The sequence below is a fragment of the Oncorhynchus kisutch genome, linkage group LG6, assembly GCF_002021735.2.
Source record: "Oncorhynchus kisutch isolate 150728-3 linkage group LG6, Okis_V2, whole genome shotgun sequence".
Taxonomy (NCBI): Eukaryota; Metazoa; Chordata; class Actinopteri; order Salmoniformes; family Salmonidae; genus Oncorhynchus; species Oncorhynchus kisutch.
The window spans coordinates 37,428,574-37,450,394 of NC_034179.2; the positions used below are offsets into that span (position 1 = coordinate 37,428,574).

Below are 21,821 nucleotides of genomic sequence, written 5' to 3' on the forward strand. Positions count from 1 at the left end.
GAGCAAAACGTTACGTGACTTTCGTCACGCCGTTTCCCGTTAAATTGAGTTTTAAATGGAGGACAGCTCATATGACTGGCACTGGCATAACCCAATAGCAGTGCTGATGCAGCAGTTCCGTACTAGCTTTGGACCAATACACCGTGAATGGGCGTGTAACGTCCCGCCCACCCGAAGTGCTTCCTTGCCTCGCAAATGTGATTTCATTCGGGAACTACCCAACAGCAGAGTGAGGTAAAGGCAGAAAAGCAGCTGCAACTAAAATATCCAAAATGTCCCTGTCAAATAAACTCACCCTGGACAAGGTGGACGTGAAGGGGAAGCGCGTGATCATGAGGTGAGTTCGAATTGAGCCATCGGAAAGGGGGTTATTGGTGCTTTCAAGACAACTGGGTAAACGAGGTCAAATCAGTGATCTTCAGGTCGGAAAGTCGAAGTTCAAAAATAATGCCCGAGTTTGCGACTTGTAATTCTGAGTTGGATGACCGTTAAACGATATCCTTAGTCGAACTCGTTTTTTCCGAGTTCGCAGTTGTCATGAAAGCAGCATTAGACATCGCACTGTGATTCGTTACAAGACAGTAACTGAGAGACTTTAGCTTTGGAAACATTCACGATACATTGTTATCGAAGAGCTACATTGAACTTAATTGCAGTTAAAATATACATTTGGTTGGCTTATATCGACTAGTCAGACCTTTTATTAGTGTTTCTTCGTGGTGATACGGGTCCTCACTATTTACCATAGCCACAAAGTCTGAAATTCCGCTTATTTCAAATCTTATTTCAAACCTAATCTTAACCACACTGCTAACCTTCTGCCTGACCCTAACCTTAAATGAAGAACAAAGGACATTTTTGGTTTTAATGAATTCTTATCATATAGCCAATTTTGACCTTGTGGCTGTTGTAACTACTGAAAACCGGCGATGCATGTGCAGTCAGCATGTAGGCCACAATGTGACAGATCACCTAGCTTGCCACTCTAGCTAGCTATACTGAACAAAACATATAAACGCAACAATTTCAAATATTTTACCGAGTTACCATTTATATAAGGAAATCAGTCAATTTAAATGCATTCATTAGGCCCTAATCTATGGATTTCACTTTACTGGGAATACAGATTTGCATCTGTTGGTCAGGGACATGGATCAGAACCAGTTAGTATCTGGTGTGACCACCATTTGCCTCATGCAGTGCGACACCACCTTTTGCATGGAGTTGATCAGGCTGTTGAATATGCCCTGTGGAATGTTGTCCCACTCCTTTTCAATGGCCGTGCAAAGTTGTGGGATATTGCTGGGAACTGGAACACGCCGTCTTACATGTTGGTCCAGAGCATCCTAAACATGCCATGAAAAAAAACGGAAATTTTCAGCTTCCAGGAATTGTGTACAGAGCCTTGGGACATGGGACCGTGCATTATCATGCCGAAACATGAGATGATGGCAGCAGATGAATGGCACAACAATGGACCTCAGGATCTTGTCATGGTACTTCTGTGCATTCAAATTTCCATCAATAAAATCAATTGTGCTTGTTGTCCATAGCTTATGTCTGCCCATACCATAACCATACCGCCACCATTGGGCACTCTGTTCACAGAGTGGGCAAACCGCTTGCCCACATGACGGCTAATGGTAGAGAAATTAGCATTACATTATCTGACAACAGCTCTGGCGGGGTGGACATTCCTGTAGTCAGCATGCCAATTGCACACTTCCTCAACAGGAGACCTCTGTGGCATTGTGTTGTGACAAAATGGCACATTTTAGTGGCGTTTTATTGTCCCCAGCACAAGATGCACCTGTGTAATGATCATGCTGTTTAATCAGCTTCTTGATATGCCACACCTTTCAGGTGGTTGGATTATCTGGGAAAAGTAGAAATGCTCACTAACAGGGATGTAAACATTTGTGCACAAAATTGGCGCAAAATAATATTTTTGTGAGTATGGAACATTTCTGGGATCTTTTATTTTAGCTCATGAAAGGTGGGACCAACACTTTCCATGTTGCATTTTATATTTTTGTTCAGTGTAGTTAGCTGTCTAACATTAAAGGTTTACAGAGTAACATCTAACAATACAAATCATTGTTTTCTATTTCCGGGGTAATATTTGTGTAAACTCTTGAATTGTGTTCTGTGGGTGTCACTGAGTAGGCTGTTAGCTTATTTCATGGGGTGCATTGTCCATAGGTTAGGCTGTACAGTGCAATTTGAATATTCAATATGCACAATCGGCTGACTGGGAAGGTGATTTCACACAGTCAAAGTCCTGCAATAAGAGCTAAGACAATATGTGTGTAATCTCTTGATTTTTCCCGTGTCACTGAATATGCTGATACCCCATGGGTATCATGGGTGCACAATCCATATAAGGCTGTACAGTGCATATAAGTATACCCCCAATTAAATTATGCAGTCTAATACATCCAGTGGGATTTCAAGTATTTTTTTTGTTTATTTATTATTTATAAACTAATTACAGGTGACCGATTCCAAGCTTGCCACTCTAGCTAGGTAGTTAGCTGGCTAACATTATAGATTTACAGAGGCATGTCTAACAATGCAAATTATTATTTCTAAACTATTTTTGGGTTAATCATTTCGATTGACTGTAAATACATTTTATACATGCTTATGGTGTTATTGTACTGAGTTTCTAAACCCAGAGGTGCAACATTGCAAGACTTCCGCAAACGCTTGCGAAACAGACCAGGCCGGGGTTTGAATAGTTGGACATGTTATCACTCCAACCTCGTGAAAGTGACAAACGGACACATTTTCGTCAAACTACTCCATATCGAAGGAGTGCCTTTGATTTGATGGCCTGCACATGGGCAGTTATGCACGAGACGACTGTTAGACCTGATGACGTGCATGCGCTTAGCTAGCCAACAACGCCATGACATCGGCTACAAGTGTGATCTGGCATTTCTATTGAAGGAGCAGTTGAAGGAGCAGTTTTAGCCTATCTTCCTAGTGTACTTTCTGTGGTTATTGTTCACTTTTCACACGATGATTATATATTTTTTTACTCTGCTATGGTCACTGGCAGCTGTCAACCTCCATGTGTGGTTTGCCTTCAAAATGAAAGTCCCTAATTGAAAGCGATGCAAATGGATACAAATAGTGAAATCATTACATATTTGGATTAAATAATGCTAAACAATGTTGGAATGTTACATAATTTGTAAAAAAAAAAAATATATATTATTACTGCTCAAAAAAATAAAGGGAACACTAAAATAACACATCCTAGATCTGAATGATTGAAATATTCTTATTAAATACTTTTTTCTTTGCATAGTTGAATGTGCTGACTACAAAATCACACAAAAATTATCAATGGAAATCAAATTTATCAACCCATGGAGGTCTGGATTTGGAGTCACACAAAATTTAAAGTGGAAAACTACACCACAGGCTGATCCAACTTTGATGTAATGTCCTTTAAACAAGTCAAAATGAGGTTCAGTAGTGTGTGTGTGTGTGGCCTCCACGTGCCTGTATGACCTCCCTACAACGCCTGGGCATGCTCCTGATGAGGTGGCGGATGGTCTCCTGAGGGATCTCCTCCCAGACCTGGACTAAAGCATCCGGCAACTCCTGGACAGTCTGTGGTGCAACGTGGCGTTGGTGGATGGAGCGAGACATGATGTCCCAGATGTGCTCAATTGGATTCAGGTCTGGGGAACGGGCAGGCCAGTCCATAGCATCAATGCCTTCCTCCAATGCTGACACACTCCAGCCACATGAGGTCTAGCATTGTCTTGCATTAGGAGGAACCCAGGGCCAACCGCACCAGCATATGGTCTCACAAGGGGTCTGAGGATCTCATCTCGGTACCTAATGGCAGTCAGGCTACCTCTGGCGAGCACATGGAGGGCTGTGCGGCCCCCCAAAGAAATGCCACCCCACACCATGACTGACCCACCGCTAAACCGGTCATGCTGGAGCATGTTGCAGGCAGCAGAATGTTCTCCACGGTGTCTCCAGACTGTCACGTCTGTCACATTGTGCTCAGTGTGAACCTGCTTTCATCTGTGAAGAGCACAGGGCGCCAGTGGCGAATTTTCCAATCTTGGTGTTCTCTGGCAAATGAAAAACTTCCTGCACGGTGTTGGGCTGTAAGCACAACCCCCACCTGTGGACGTCGGGCCCTCATACCACCCTCATGGAGTCTGTTTCTGACCATTTGAGCAGACACATGCACATTTGTGGCCTGCTGGAGGTCATTTTGCAGGGCTCTGGCAGTACTTCTCCTGCTCCTCCTTGTACAAAGGCGGAGGTAGCATAGGAACTGAGAAGTGGTCTGTGGTCCCCACCTGCAGAACCACTCCTTTATTGGGGGTGTCTTGCTAATTGCCTATAATGTCCACCTGTTGTCTATTCCATTTGCACAACAGCATGTGAAATTTGTTGTCAGTCAGTGTTGCTTCCTAAGTGGATAGTTTGATTTCACAGAAGTGTGATTGACTTGGAGTTACATTGTGTTGTTTAAGTGTTCCCTTTATTTTTTTGAGCAATGTATATAATTTGACAATAAATAAACTAATCCCACTGGATGTATTAGACTGCATAATTGAATTGGGGGCAACCTATCGATTATGCACCCATGAAACGGGGAATCGGCATAATCGGTGACACCAACAGAACACAATTCTCAAGAGTTAACACAAATATTAGCTTCTTAGCTCTTATTGCAGGACTTTGACTGTGGGAAATCATAGTTAAGGCTATACCGTGCATAGAAGTATTCCCCCAATGCAATTATGCAGTCTAATACATCCAGTGGGATTTAGTTTCTTTTGTTTATTGTCAAACTATTGTGTTTAATTTTAAATTATGTAACATTCCAATCAGCGTTATCCAAATATTGCATGATTCCATTATTTGTATCACTTTCAATAAGGTCATCTTTTGAAGGGGAACTGCAAATTCCACTATTGTGGCTAATTTGTTATTATGGCTAGCTTCACATCGGTAGGGACAAAATCGAAACGCATTTTATTTGTCACATGCGACGAATACACAATAGACTTTTCCTTGAAATGCTTAGTTACGAGCCCTTTCCCAACAATGCAGAGTGAAAATTAGCACAAAAAAAGTAAAGGGTAACACAATAAAATAACAAGGCTATATAAAAGGACTACTGGTGCTGGGGGTACGAGGTGATTGAGATAACATGTAGGTAGGGGTAAAAGTGACTAGGCAATCAGGAAAGATAATAAACAGTAGCAGCAGCAGCGTGTGAAAGTGTGTGTGGGGTCAATATGTATGTCTTTGTTGGAGTGTCTGTAGTATGTGTGGGTTGAGTCCAGTGAGTGTGCAAGAGTCAGTACAAAAAGGAGAAGGAAGGTCTACAATGACAAAGAGCCAACATTTAGGCAGGCTGCTACTAAATATGTTAATGAAGTTATTTGTAACTATAGGCTACACTGCAGCCTCAGTTAGCCTAGCTAGCTAACCTTAGCTAGCGTAACTTGCTTCTCCTGGTTCATAGCAGTCCAAGACAGGTATTATGCAATCATAGTTGATGATGATAAATAACCTAGCTATGGCAGCTATGACACTAGGCTACCTTAAATAAAGGTAAAAAAAAGAAAAGTCAACTATAGTGTCAGTCAACTATAGTGTCAGTCGGCTTGGTTGGTTGCTCTCTCTCTCTCCCTCTTCCCTGCTCCCATGTCACTCGCTCACAGTACAGCCCCTCCCCTGCTTGCTAGAGCGGCACCTCTCTCCCTCCTCTTGTGCTTTATCAGCTCCAGTTAATAAAGTGACTCGGACTGGTTCTGGATCTGACCAGGTTCATACGGAACTGGTCTAGTTGTCCTCGGGTCTGTTTGGAACATGTCTCGATATTTACATGTTTTCTTTCTGCATGTCCGGGTGGGGAAGCCCCAGGTCCATTTTGGAACAGGTCCAACTTTTTGGATAGGTAAAGACCTATAGTGTGGATCTTATAGGTCTCCAGTGATGTGGACGCTGAGGAACTTGAAGCTCTCTGCCTGGTCCACTACAGCCCTGTCGACGTGAATGGGGGTGTGCTCGGACCCCCATTTCCTGTGGTCCACGATCAGCTCCTTCCTCTTGTTGAGGGAGAGATTTTTGTACTGGCACCATACTGCTAGCTCTCTGACCTCCCCTGTAGTCTCGTCGGTGATCAGGCCTACCACCGTTGTGTCGTTGGCAAACTTAATGATTGTGTTGGAGTCGTGCACATCCACCCAATCGTGGGTGTACAGGAGGGGACTAAGCATGCGCCCCTGTTTTGAGGGTTAGTGTGGCGGATGTGTCGTTGCCTACCCTCACCACCTGGTGGCGACCCATCAGGAAGTCCAGTTGCAGAGGCAGGTGTTTAAATCAAGGGCCTTTAGTTTCGTGATGAGCTTGGAGGCCACTATGGTTTTGAATGCTCAGCTGTAGTCAATGAACAGCTTTCTCACAGGTTTTCCTTTTGTCTAGGTGGGAAAGGGAAGTGTGTCGTGCAATAGATGATGCGGTATGCGAATTGGAGTGGATCCGGGGTGTCTGGGATGGTGTTGATGTGAGCCATGACCAGCCTTTCAAGCATGTCATAGCTACAGATGTGAGTGCTATGGGGGCGATAGTCATTTGGACAGGTTACCTTGGCGTATTTGGGCACGAGTGATGTCAGTTCTATTCATGGCATTTCTATCTGCAACATTCCAAAATGTTTTTGTACTCCGTGTGGCCAAGCAAACACACTGAGTTATGTATGAACTCTGCTCTGCCCATCGCTTGTCTGTCTGGAAAGCCTCCGCAAATGGAAACGTGTGATGTCCGCCCCGTTCCGTGTGCCACGTTGACGGACACATGGAACGGGGCGTTCCGTGTCTCCAGCTGGCTGATTGGCGTTATAAGGTAGGTAATGTGAAGCGCAGCACAGAGAATTTTCAACCAACCGTAGCCCTACTTTAGCTTTGGGACAGAACATCGGAAGTCTGTGTATTGGTTGTGTATTATCAGAAGTTTGCATTGGTTGGACTCCCTGATGTGTCCCAAAGCTAAGGGCCCACGACTGAGTTTGGAAAACCCTGCACTATTTGACTGAGGGGGTGCTGTGTTTAAGACACCTCTATCTTGCGCCTACCCCACTGTGGGGAGAAAGTAATAATTTTGGAAGCTATAGAAATGCATTAATGTCTACATATTTTAAAAAAAATTATATTATGTGAACATAAAATACAAATAAAAAAATATAAGTCATTTCTTTTGAGATTACTTATGTTACTGTCCGCACAACAACAAAAACACATTTAAATAAAATTGTCTTTGTATAATGTTGTCCTTCAAACATTTCATTGAAATACTGTGGAAATTCCATTCATTCATATGGAGGACTGCTCCTACTGAGGAGTGCAAATATGTCCGACCGTGTCTTCAAAGCCTCTCAATGGCCAATATATATAGCATCAGCAATCCAGTGTTTTATATTAATTATTGGTTTCCACCACAAAGTCGAAAGTGCGTACACATCGTTGGATTACTTCTTGGAGCAAATGTATTTAATGTAACAATTCAAACGAACCCCCTGCAACTGTAGTCGTGGCCAAAAGTTTTGAATGACACAAGAATTCATTTTCACAAAGTCTGCTGCCTCAGTTTGTATGATGGCAATTTGCATATGCTCCAGAATGTTATGAAGAGTAATCAGATGAATTGCAATTAATTGCATAGTCTCTCTTTGCCATACAAATAAACAGAATCCCCCAAAAACATTTCCACTGCATTTCAGCCCTGCCACGAAAGGACCAGCTGACATCATGTCAGTGAGTCTCGTTAACACAGGTGTGAGTGTTGACGAGGACAAGGCTGGAGATCACTCTGTCATGCTGAGTTCGAATAACAGACTGGAAGCTTCAAAAGGAGGGTGGTGCTTGGAATCATTGTTCTTCCTCTGTCAACCATGGTTACCTGGAAGGAAACGTGTGCCGTCATCATTGCTTTGCACAAAAAGGGCTTCACAGGCAAGGATATTGCTGCCAGTAAGATTGCACCTAATCAACCATTTATCGGAGAGCGGTTCAATTGTTGTGAAGAAGGCTTCAGGGCGCCCAAGAAAGTCCAGCAAGCGCCAGGACCGTCTCAAGTTGATTCAGCTGCGGGATCGGGGCACCACCAGTACCACCAGAGTTTGCTCAGGAATGGCAGCAGGCAGGTGTGAATCATCTGCACGCACAGTGAGGCAAAGACTTTTGGAGGATGGCCTGGTGTCAAGAAGGGCAGCAAAGAAGCTACTTCTCTCCAGGAAAAACATCAGGGACAGACTGATATTCTGCAAAAGGTACAGGGATTGGACTGCTGAGGACTGGGGTCAAGTCATTTTCTCTGAATCCCCTTTCCGATTGTTTTGGGCATCCGGAAAAAAGCTTGTCTGGAGAAGACAAGGTGAGTGCTACCATCAGCCCTGTGTCATGCCAACAGTAAAGCATCCTGAGACCATTCATGTGTGGGGTTGCTTCTCAGCCAAGGGAGTGGCTCACTCACAATTTTGCTTAACAACACAGCCATGAATAAAGAATGGTACCAGCACATCCTCCGAGAGCAACTTCTCCCAACCATCCAGGAACAGTTTGGTGACGAACAATGCCTTTTCCAGCATGATGGAGCACCTTTCCATAAGGCAAAAGTGATAACTAAGTGGCTCGGGGAACAAAACATCGATATTTTGGGTCCATGGCCAGGAAACTCTCCAGACCTTAATCCCGTTGAACTTGTTGTCAATCCTCAAGAGGCGGGTGGACACACAAACCCACCAATTCTGACAAACTCCAAGCATTGATTATGCAAGAATGGGCTGCCATCAGTCAGGATGTGGCCCAGAAGTTAATTGACAGCATGCCAGGGCAGATTGCGGAGGTCTTGAAAAAGAGTGGTCAACACTGCAAATATTGACTCTTTGCATCAACTAGATATAACTGTCAAAAGCCTTTGACACTTATGGAAAACTTGTAATTATACTTCAGTATTCCATATTAACATCTGACAAAAATATCTAAAGACACTGAAGCAGCAAACTTTGGGAAAATTAATATTTATGTCGTTCTCAACTTTTGCCCACGACTGTAATATATGGAAGTTTGGAAGATGTGTTATCTTCCAAGTTGGGAATTGAAGACTTATATCGCCAAGTAAAGCTTGGTCTAACATGTCTGTGTTACACTTACCATTACCTACCTAATAATGCATATCAGCCAGCTGGAACAGTAATAATGGTCTTACTTGGTGACATTTTTAATAGGTATATTTTGGGTACTTCAGCAGGTGATACATGCCACCACTCGTGACAGAACACAGGTAGTTGTTGTTGTCTCACGTTTTCCCTATTCAAACCAATTACATGCCATAGGAGTGATGCAGAATGGATGCAAGCATCCCTAAAATGTTAATTGCAACAATGTTTAAGTTATTTTGCATTAAGATGATATCCGAGTTAAAGTACAAAGCTCTAAGCTGTGGATACTCTACTGTATTTATATTCAATTAGCTCGTTAATCTTAAACACCATCCTATCCATTTTAGCTGATGGCATTTGCTTAGATATTGTTGTCATGTGTGGCCCCCAGGGGTGTTTCAGTACATTGAAAAACGACACCCACTTTTAAATGTCATAGGGCATCCTGGAGTCCCCAGCTCCATGTACCCATGATGACTGCAGGAGATGCATTAGGCCTTTTCCTTCCTAAAGGTCAAATCCACACTCTTATTAACACAGATGACTTTAAGCGAGTGTAGGACAGGGTTTGGGAAACCCTAATACCCCCCCCCCCCCCTTTAGTGCACAACACAGCTGATTCAAATAACCAACTCATAATCAAGCTGTGTAGTGCTAGGGTAAAAACCAAAATGTGGACCCAGCAGGGGCCCCAGGACTGAGTTTGGGAAACCCTGGGGTAGACAAATTACTATGAAAATATCTCATCACATTCCAACCCGGGGCTTGCCATAACATGCATAGCTGTCTGTACATCCTACTTCTATGAAGTGGCATTGCTTACTTGTGCAGAATAGGACAAACTGTGACTGACTGTCAGGACCTTGGGCTGTTATGGAGACTTTGCTGTGGTAGAGCGAACAGTCTGGCAGGCCTGTGCCAAGCCTGTCAAGCAGCCAATGTGCTGGCCTTATTCTGCGTATATGCATATCCTTGCTCCACCTTCAGTCTTTTATCCCTCGTATAAAACACCTGCCTTTACGGCCCTGTAGTGTAAGGTGCAGGTTAAACAAATGGTAGACTATTACAAGGGCATCACTAGTGCGGTGGTGCATTGTTCCCATTTTGAAGGGGCCATTGCTAACAAAGGCATTCCATAGCAGTGTCATTCTTCCCCTATGCTGACCGTAGGGTTCTAGTACAATAGAGTACGGTTGTGGCACACATTGCCTGATCCTGCACTTCACTGCATCAAGTGGGCCGGAGGAGAAACCAAGAGGGGGATGGAGTTAGGTAATGGGCAGGAGAATGAGGGATGCTGCATGTTCTCATGTCACTGTGTGCGTCATACAGGAAAGTGTTTGGCGGCTGAATCATTTCCATTCAATACTAAGCCCAGTGTCATGGACACGTTTTATAAGGGTTGCAAAGCCACTGGTAATTTACCAAAGTTACCAGAATCTTCAGTAATTTTGGTTCTAATGAGAAAATCTATCGTAAGTTTGGTAATTTATACTGGAATAACTTAATTTTTTTATAGTATTCTATTATACAGTATATGTCTGTTCATGAGTTTCTAGTAGATGGACAATATGGTTTGAGGGAACATCTAATCAACAATGGAATTATTTTCTATTATCTCTGCAACTCAATAACTTAGACTTTTTGACAACTGCCACCAGTTTGACACAAACATTGACGACAAATACATATTGACACAGTTAAATAAATCTTAGTAAAAATATATAAAGGATATTTCATTCTGAAACACTCATATTAAACACCCATTGTATTTACTAACCTTATTTATATTTAGGATCATGTTTTACAGCTTTGTCATTCTATTTTGATGTATTCAATTATATCATATTTGACATGTGATAAGGCCACACAGAGGGCCAGAGCTGATTGGACACCCAAAAGGGCCACTAGGTGTCTTGTGATAGGTTACATAAAATCCTTAAAAGATACCAAAATTCGAGTAGTTTACTGGTAAACGTAGTTTCCAGTAATATACCCTTTCTTTTCAACCATACATTTTATAATGCTCAAAACACTGAGTATTACTGTGCCCAAAGCTGAATGTTATAAATGTCTTTTGCAGGGTTGATTTCAATGTGCCAATGAAGGACCATAACATAACGAACAACCAGAGGTAATAATGAGCTTGTTTTCATTTTATCATCAGTAACTAATACACATGATTAGACCAAGTGCTACTAATTTATTCTATAGGAGCCCGATTCCAGCCTTTGCTCATACTGTGTGCCTGTGTATTCCAGGATCAAGGCTGCTGTCCCCACCATCAAGCACTGTCTTGACCATGGGGCCAAGGCTGTGGTGCTGATGAGCCACTTGGGTCGTCCTGATGGGAACCCCATGCCTGACAAGTTCTCCCTGAAGCCTGTGGCTGCCGAGCTCAAGAGCCTGCTGGGCAAGTGAGTGAGACCTCATGGCATAGCTGGCTATTACCATGCTGCGAGTGAAATATAACTCTTGTATGTGTGTTACTTTGCCATTGACTGAGTTGTACCAATGAATGAATTGGTATGATCTCTATTGACACACTTTGGTTCTCTCAACTGACAATATTTCAGTGAGGTGTCTGAATAAAGTACTCAATCGTGCATGTGTTGCACCCATTTTCAGGGACGTGCACTTCCTGAAGGACTGCGTAGGTCCCGACGTAGAGAAGGCCTGTGCTGACCCTGCAGCCGGTTCAGTCATCCTCCTGGAGAACCTGAGGTTCCACGTTGCAGAGGAAGGCAAGGGCAAGGACGCCTCCGGAAACAAGGTTGGTCAACGACTGCAGTAGCCATTCCCAGAGGCCCTTTCTATTTACATAAAATGAGGGCTCCTACCCTGCAGAGGCCCAAGCTGCAACTGTCACTCCTGTGGTGTTGGTGTCAGCAGAGCTGCTAAAGGCATCACAGATGAAAATAAAGCCAAGCTGCAAAATAATGACTCATCAGTCAGCCATCTGACCTGAAAAGCAGGAATTTTGTAATTTGGAGACCAATGTACAGAAAATGGCGTCTCATCTGTTTGAGGAGTGCAGCCACAAATTACTGCGTCACTGAGTACATCCATACTAAAACTGTTAGCAGCTCTTAAGAAGGTTGCACCACTGAGAGTATTATGTAAATGCATAGGTTTATAGGATGAGTTTCCTATAGTATCTGTGCCTGCCTGTATCAATGGCCAGGATTCTACCTCTACTTCTCCATCTCCTCTCATTTACCTGAGATGCAGCCCTGACCTGTTGACATTTGGGTGAAGGGCAGTGGGTTGTCTCGGGTCTAGCGGTTTGCTTTTCTTGTCTTGTGAGCCCTGGCTGATATGCAACCCTTTAAAGAGGGAGGAGATTGGGAAGGGGGGTAGCTGTCGACCTTTCACAAAATCCCTCGATGGCTGGGGGGTGGCAGGCGACAGAGTAGGTAAGTCTAGATGTTACCCCTAACTGCTGATTCGGGGTCAGATCTTTTTCATTCATCTTATGCTTGAGGATAGGATTGGGGGATAGTGTAATCCCAGCTCTGTGGTTAAGGGCAAGGTCTATGATGACCTGGACTACTGTACTTGTGCCAACTCCTGGCATTTGAATGGGACACCATAGATCAGCCATGACCTTTCTGTGACCTTTCTGTGAGAGTGTCAAGAACTTTGCTGTTAAAGGTCAGTAGGAACGTTATTATAAAGTACTTACAGTACCCTCTTCATACAGTCCACTCCCCTGGCATCACTGCAGTATATTCACTACGTGCTCCTTTAGATACACTATCTAGAATTGGCTGTTCAAAGAAAAACGAACCATGGGTTTATAGTCTTCTGGCCCGTAGACTACTTTCAGAGTGAGGGACCCTCTAACATTAATATTAGGTTGTCAAATACAGAACTTCCCCTTTGAGTTTATGTTCAGTAGTGCTGAGCGATTTAGAGCTTTTTTTGAGGTTGGTTCGATTATTACAAAATTACGGTTTTCGGTTTCAATTATAATTTTTGACATTAAATGCACTATGTATTATTTGGGCTGAATGTTGTCACACAGAATAAAACAATTAATAGAAGTTTTACAATTTAAGGAATGGTAATGACCTCCCATAACCACTTATTAACCATAATTTACTTTAATAAAATATTTGTTTTATTTTTATTTCATTCCAAATCATCTCATATCTATAGAGCTGCTACCTATATGCTGTCTAACAAAATCACCATTTTAGTAGGTATTCAGCAGTACTTTGAATTACAACTATCAATCACTTAAGATATAATATATTTTCAGGTAGAGATACCTCTCGAAGCAACTGCTTTCTATCCCTCTCGATCACCCATTCTCTCTTCTCTCAAACTCTGCCTGCTCCACACCGTTGGTATTATAGCTCAGTGCTCCACACAGACTGGATAAGTAGGCGTGTGTGTAATGGATTATGGTCATTTTAAGTAATTACCACTTTTTTTGCGCTAAACTGTAGAATATTGGCCTGTTGGAAACTACAACATCCTACTACATGCACAGTTCAGGCTTGATCTGTTGATCTCTACAGAAACTGCGCATTGAGCTCACAGACAAAACAAACTAAATGGAATATAAATAATTGACCCAACGTCAGCCACTTAGTAGTTTAAAAACCGAAAAAGAACACATTCGGTTAATCGCTCAGCGCTAATGTTCACTAATGCTCTAAGTGGAGCCCAGCGTTTGACCATTTGTGCAAACCACCCTTTATTTGGTACCTTTATTCTGTTGCGTGTGTGAGCCTCTGAATTGTCTTGCATCACTACATTTCTATGTCACACTAGGGTTGCACATTTTGGGGAATATTCAGAGGTGGAAACTTTCCGTGGGAATTAACGTGAATATTGTGGAATTAATGGAAATATATGCATATTAATACGATTTAAATGTAGATGTTTTTTTGCATTTGATATGTTTACCATATGGAGACAAACATAAACCTTATCATAAGTAGACATAATTGAAAATGATTAAATCCTTCCAATAGAAATAAACTATTTAGTTACGAATTGAACTTTAATTAAATGAGTTGACTCGTCACATGGCATGATTTCACTGAACAACAAAAGGGAATATTGAATGATCCCCAGTGATCCATCACATCTCCCAAAAAGATTTTCAACATAGATCTGTAAATTGAGTCTAGAAACTAAAGCTTTGGTTGTCTTCCTCTCAGGCGTCCATGTCTTTCCCTGGACCTCCTCAATGTCCACCTCTTGAACATCAGACTCATCACTTTCCAATCTTGTTGAGGATGGCTCGTTGTCAGGCTCAAAAAGCATCAAATTTGCCCGGATGGCCACCAATTTTTCAACCCTTGTATTGGTCTGCCTGTTGCGTGTGTGTTCCCAAACAAGGATCAGTTATGCTCTGAGGTGGCTGATGTTGGTGGGATTTGGAGGATGATTGAGGCAATTGGGGAAAGAGCCTCAGATTCACAAAGTTCCTTCCACCAGGTGGCTGACGAGATATGTTGGCACGACTGCCATATTGCATCTCCATTCCAAAAACCTTGCTTGGAAGTGTACTTCGCCAGACTGCCAAGAACCTTGCCCTCATCCAAGCCAAGGTGGTGAGACAATGGAGTGATGACACCATAAGCCTTGATCTCTGCACCAGACCGGATGCTCTTGCCAGCATACTTGGGGTCCAACATGTACGCTGCGGCGTGTATGGGCTTCAGGCAGAAGTCTTCATACTTTTTGATGTATTTCAGAACTGCAGTTTCCTCTGCTTGGAGCAACAGTGAAGTGGGCAGGGCAGTATGGATTTCTTCTCTTACATCTGCAAGCAGAGTCTGAACATCAGACAGGATGGCATTGTCTCCCTCAATCTGTGCCATGGCTATTGCTGTAGGTTTCAGGCTGCTCACCACTCTCTCCCAAAATACATCATCCAGGAGGATCCTCTTGATTGGGCTGGCCATTGTCGGCAGACTGATATGGCCATTTCTTGGAGAGACTCCTCCCCCTCCAGGAGACTGTCAAACATGATGACAACACCACCCCAACCGGTGTTGCTGGGCAGATTCAATGTGGTGCTCTTATTCTTCTCACTTTTCTTGGTGAGGTAGATTGCTGCTATATCTTGATGACCCTTCACATACCGAACCATTTCCTTGGCTCTCTTGTAGAGTGTATCCATTGTTTTCAGTGCCATGAAGTCCTTAAGGCGCAGATTCAATGCATGAGCAGCACAGCCAATGGGTGTGAAGTGAGGGTATGACTTCTCCACTTTAGACCAAGCAGCATTCATGTTCGCAGCATTGTCTGTCATCAATGCAATACCTTTTGTGGTCCAAGGTAATTGATGACTGCCTTCAGCTCATCTGCAATGTAGAGACCGGTGTGTCTGTTGTCCCTTGTGTCTGTGCTCTTGTAGAATTCTGGTTGAGGGGTGGAGATGATGTAGTTAATTATTCCTTGCCCATGAACATTTGACCACCCATCAGATGATTGCAATGTAGTTTGCTTTCTCTATGATTTCCTTGACCTGCACTTGGACTCTGTTGAACTCTGCATCCAGCAAATGAGTAGATAAAGCATGTCTGGTTGGAGGGGTGTATGCTGGGCGAAGAACATTCAGAAATCTCTTCCAATACACATTGCCCGTGAGCATCAGAGGTGAACCAGTTGAATACACAGCTCGAGCAAAACGTTCATCAGCATTTCTCTGACTACGTTCCTCCATCGAGTCAAAAACGTTTTCCAGGAGGACCATGGGGGTAGTTTAACCAAAATATGCCACAATACCTAGAATTACCTTATGTGCATCCTATAAAAAAAGGTTCACTGTTTTAAGCTAACTTCCCATGGAACATTTCTGGGCATTTACCGGAAGGTTTCCGACCCTTTGCAACCCTATGTCACACCCAGTGTTCTGCCACACCGGTGGAGGTAATACAGGCACAGCTTTATCTGGTGGCCTAGAGGTGTAGTGCATGAGAGAATTCAGAGCGCTCACACATTTGCACCAAAATAATTGCAGACATTCATGGATGGATGACAGGTCCCCCTCACTGTTCCATGGCTGCAGGGAGAAGGCATAGAAGTACTGCCAGAAGCTCAAAGGGAGCTCCTCCTAAACATCCTGAAGAAACCACCAGGTGTCCAGAGATGTGAAATGGATAAAGGGTCAAAGGAGCTATGGAAAGCTCTAAATAACATGATGGATGTGGCGCTAGATGTGCACCAAAAAGCCTGGCAAGCAGAACCAGATGCTTTGGCCAATAGTGGTACTCTACAGTGTATTGTCAGCATGGAGAATGGACACTTAATCATCCAGTCCCCTGAGGAAGAAGGGTTTGGGCAAGAAGGCCAAGTTTCTGTCAGCAAGCCAGATAATGGGGGAAATGAGCTAAAGGCTCAGCTAACTGCCGAAGCTGAGAAAAGGAAGAAGGCTGAAGAAAGCCTGCTGATACAAGGAGTCGTTCTACAGAAAGAGCAACAGCGAGCCGCCAAGCTGGAGAAGTATTGGAGCGAGACTTTGCAGGAGCTGCAAACTTTGAAATGGGTAACTAGAAGAAAATGTGCTCCACATGATGATGAGGCTGAAGAGTTGAAGAGGAGGCTAAAGATTTTTCAAGATCTCCTCTGCAAAACTGAAGAGGAGAAAAAGTGTCTTCGAGAAGAGATTGAAGACCTCAATGAAGAATGCACAGTCCAGAGAGAGCGCATTGAGAACCTGAAGCGGGAGAAGGGTGAGCTACAAGCCAAAGTGGTAGAACTAGTGCAGGTAACTGAGGGTCAAGATGAACAAACCCAGACTGGGGAGTCTTCTACTGTTTCTCAAGATGTAAGCTGCCAGACCAGCACATTAATAGATGGTCACAGCCAGACGGACACCCAATCATATTTCATCTCTGTGATTAATCAGACAGACTGTCTTGGTAAATCTCACAAGAATGAAGTATCTCAGACCTGTCCATCACATGTTGGTGTTAACCATGATGCCTGTGAGTATGACCCCAGTGCACTGCAGAAAGCCCAGTGCACTCAAGAAGAAGAGTGGTGGTGGGATTCTGAGCAGGAGATGGATGATGAGTGCTATGCGCTCAACTACCAGGAACCCACAAACTCGGTGAGTGAATCCATTTTCATATGGGGACGATTATGGGAAACATTCAGAACCAGAGAGGAAGAAGGATGTATGACTAACAACCGTGGAAACTAGTCTCACCTCCCAAAAGGTTGCAGCTGCCAGCACCCAATTCGCCACAACAAAGACTGCTCAAATGATTGGACCACGTTTGGACCATTTCTATAACTCACCTTTTTGATTTAAGAAATACACCAGCTTCTGCCTGGTTTTGAATTGTGCCTTGTGTGTCGAGCCTCTGAATTGTCTCATATCACTACGCTCCTAGGTGCCACACCAAGTGTTCTGACTCGTATTATAAACCCTTAATACAGTTGCGGAACATGGATAGATGATATGGGCTATATTGATGAATGTGGAAAATGGCTTATTTTATATCATCCCATGTAGTATTTATTAATTGTCATCAATAGGAATAAATTAGGCCTCTGTTTACTGCACAATAGGCCGTACAGTTCTGTCTGACAGGTGTGTAAACCGCTCCTGCTGGTAGTAATCTGTCTATTCTCTCCTTTATCTTCTAGACCAAAGCCACCCAGGAGCAAATTGATTCCTTCAGAGCCTCTCTGTCCAAACTGGGAGACGTCTACGTCAACGATGCTTTCGGCACAGCACACAGAGCCCACAGGTAGGGGTCACCACACATTCTGTGGAGGAGTCAAGCATAAACTCTGATCTTTTGGGATCTGCTGTTTTAATGAAACTTAGAAGCCATCACTTATTGCCTATCCCTTTCTCCTATACTTTCATTTAAAAAATACTTTGTCATCTCCTTCCTGTCATCTCCTAGAAAGATTTTTTTTAAATAATTACAAAAAATAATAAAGTGATTTCTTTCTCTTCCCCCAGCTCCATGGTTGGAGTGAACCTGTCCCAGAAGGCTGCAGGCTTCCTGATGAAGAAGGAGCTTGACTACTTTGCCATGGCTCTGGAGAAACCAGCCAGGCCCTTCCTGGCCATCCTCGGAGGGTAAGTAACTGGTCAAAGGACCGTTTGATGCTTTAGTTTACCATGTCACTGATTGTCAACAGGGCAAGGATAGCTCTGTGATGAGTTAAGAATAAAGTACCCAGAGACCTGCATCTGCTTCTATGGTATCACTACTGGGGACTGGCTCTTCAACTGGTTGATCCAGCTACAATAGACTGGTCTGGTCATATTATATGCACAATGAAAGCCATGCAACCTCACTTAAATATTTCTCACTGTTGCTCTCTTTCTATTCTCTCGACCACTCATTCACTCTCTCTCCCTCTCTTTCTCTGTTGACACATCAGCCTTGGGCTGTTGTAGTATCATTCTCAAGTGCAGGATTTTAAATTTTTTTAATACACAGAAGGCAGTCCAGGAATTGAGACCTTAAGCGTGTTGTGTAATACCTCAATCTGTGCGACCGTACTGTCTTTTCCTACTACTGAGCACAGCGGTGGCTGCTGAGGGGAGAACAGCTCTTAATAATGGCTGGAACGAAGTGAATGGTATCAAACTGTGTTTGATGGACTTGATACTATCCTACTCATTCTGCTCCAGCCATGACCACGAGCCCGTCCTCCCCAATTAAGGTGCCACCAACCTCCTGTGACTGAGCACTTTACAGCCTAGCACAGTGGGAAAACTAAAGAGCGCGCGTGCACACACGGCTAACTACCATTGCTCACATGTTGAAATTGGCTCAGTGTTGGAGCCCATTTCAGCTGGGCATTGTGCAACCACCATGTCCGATCAGTGTCTGAGTGCAGCCAATCAGGTTCTTTCACTGCCACAGTTCTGTATTTTCAAAGATTTTTACCCAGTTCAGTTTTGTGGACCTCTGCCAGTGACAAAGGACATTGATATGAATTGGCTAATGATAAGCCCCTCAACAATGGATGACAAATGGTAGGATTTAGCACTAAATTCATGAGACAAAAGAAACAAGTGTCAACTACAACAAACTTTTCTGTCCCAATATGACTCTTCCTCAACTAGAATGTTTTACCATGTATGCATTATAACTCTTAAGTGTTTTATAATGGATTCTAGATAAATGGGCTTCATATTATTGGGCTATCAATGTTTTACTATCTTTAACAGTTTTTATAGAGTTTGTCTGTTGTGTGCAGAGCCAAGGTCAAGGACAAGATTCAGCTGATCAACAACATGTTGGACCAGGTCAATGAGATGATCATTGGTGGTGGCATGGCCTTCACCTTCCTCAAGGTCCTTAACAACATGGAGGTGAGAACAGAGAGAGGGAGGAAGATGGGGAGAAGGCGGTGGGAGAAATGGAGAGATGCTAGCCCTTTTTTGGAAAATTATATTTAAATCGGGATTTTAACCTCATTTATTTAAATGAATATAACTCAGAACTCTTGTGCCTCTGCACAATGTAGTTACATTTGTTTAATGTTCGACTATGGTGTATATCACGGTTATAGTTTACATCTTACAATGAGTGATCCTCTCCTCCCTGCCAGATCGGCACCTCCCTATACGATGATGAGGGTGCCAAGATCGTCAAGGAGCTGATGGCCAAGGCCGAGAAGAACAAGGTCAAGATCAACCTCCCCGTCGACTTCATCACCGCAGAGAAGTTTGACGAGCATGCCCAGACTGGCACCGCAACCGTGGCTGCTGGCATCCCTGCAGGCTGGATGGTGAGGAGAGCAACCTAGGTCATGTTCATTGGGGCACGCAACGTAAAACATTTTGTTACAGAATACAAAAATAAGTGCTTCCTATTGGAAAAATCCAGTGTAATTAGTTTTTTTCCCCCTCTGTTTGATGCCTAATAAACATAACACTGATTGGGTTTTATAGTCTTGAAGGGTTTTTATGGGAATGTTTCGGATAGTTCTTGTGCTAGCTAGAAATTTGATATACTGTATCACTTCGAGAGCCAAATTAATTATAGGATTTTTTAATGTAAATACTGTAGCTGAATACCCTCAACAACACACAAAACTGTGGTTGAGCTCTGTGTCCCTGTGTCACCCTCTCTTCTCTCCAGGGTCTGGACTGTGGACCAGAGAGCAACAAGCACTTCGCTGAGGCTGTAGGCAGAGCCAAGCAGATTGTGTGGAACGGCCCCGTGGGTGTGTTTGAGTTTGAGAACTTCGCCAAAGGAACCAAGGGCCTGATGGACAAAGTGGTGGAGGTCACCAAGTCAGGCTGCGTCACAATCATCGGTAAGACCCTCGACCATTGTGTTTATATACAATGACCAAAAAACATATATTTGTCCCTGCACCTAATCCTAACTTTTGCAAATAAATACACATATGATAGAGATCATTCGTTAAACAAAGCCTGCTCTTGCGCATCATGGTAAAAATAATTTATTCAAGTTTATACTTGCACTGCCATTTTGATTGGAAGCTTTGGCTCATCCACTCTTGATATCATTCTCACCGCCAGATGGTGCCAAGCACCTTTTCTTCCTCACATCTATAGTAGTGAGGGATCTCTATGATTTGAATGCTACCTACCTGTTGTCTTGGTGATGCCCAGGTGGAGGCGACACCGCTACATGCTGTGCCAAATGGGGCACAGAGGACAAGGTCAGCCATGTCAGCACAGGAGGCGGAGCCAGCCTGGAGCTTCTGGAGGGTGAGTGATCGCGGTCTAATCCTTACTGGTGTCACGCTGACCTTTGACCTATGCCCAGTTCAAAATCTGTGTCTAAGGGGATGCAGGCTAGAAGGAACAAAATTACATTTTGGTACTGTTATCAATAGTTACATCATGCATGGATATGATGACTTATGTAATGCTGAAGAGTTTTTCCAAAGCAGTGTCGTTCCTTTCTGCCCACAGGTAAAGTGTTGCCCGGTGTGAATGCCCTCAGCAGCGCCTAAGCCCCATCACTGAGGAGAGGGGGGAGTGAAGACCAATTCACCCGCCAGAGTTTGGACCCCCAAGTGAAAAAGCTCTGTCTCCTGCCCTGCATTAGCACCTCTACCACCATCCAGTGACCCAGACGTCAAATCACCTGCTTTCTAGTTTACTACTGTACAGACGGCTGGCACAAATGGGAATGAGCTCTCTCACTTTTCCACCTGCCCCATATCTACATCACTGAGGAAGTGGAGGCGTTTGTAGCTGAAGCCACCCTCACATGCACTTATGTTCCTTCCTGCTGTGTTTCTCTCGGAGACGAGGGCCAGAGACCAGTCGGCTGCAGCTACAGTCGTTTTCACCATACAGGAATTTGGGAATGTGCCATGTGTTAAAGAGCGCCTGCGGGTGCATCACTCTTGTTTAGCCAGCCAGCCCTGGGAGTATTACAACCCTTCTAGCGTAAAATTGTGTTGTAACTCTATCTAGACCTTTTATATTTGTCCTCAGCCACCACAAAAATGTTGGCTCTGTCAGTTGCCCCCTTTGTCTCAACCATGTCCTCCCACCTGTTATGTCATCCTTATGACCCCGTGGCTTGTAAAATAGTCGTTCCCCAGTGGGGGTTTCAGAGGGGTCGAGCTACTGTAAGTCATGTGACCTGAGCAGATGCTCACGGAATAAAACACTTGGTGTAAAATA

The 21,821-nt window shown here is 43.7% G+C and overlaps 1 protein-coding gene across 1 annotated transcript; it reads left to right on the forward strand.

Moving 5' to 3' along the window:
• LOC109892783 (phosphoglycerate kinase) lies at nucleotides 1–21,821 on the forward strand. The gene is made up of 11 exons (XM_020485556.2): nucleotides 1–337; nucleotides 11,292–11,342; nucleotides 11,470–11,625; nucleotides 11,837–11,981; nucleotides 17,828–17,931; nucleotides 18,153–18,272; nucleotides 19,406–19,520; nucleotides 19,760–19,939; nucleotides 20,293–20,470; nucleotides 20,793–20,891; nucleotides 21,099–21,821. Exons 1-11 carry the CDS (start codon nucleotides 273–275, stop codon nucleotides 21,137–21,139), a joined length of 1,254 nt encoding a protein of 417 aa, XP_020341145.1. The 5' UTR covers nucleotides 1–272; the 3' UTR covers nucleotides 21,140–21,821.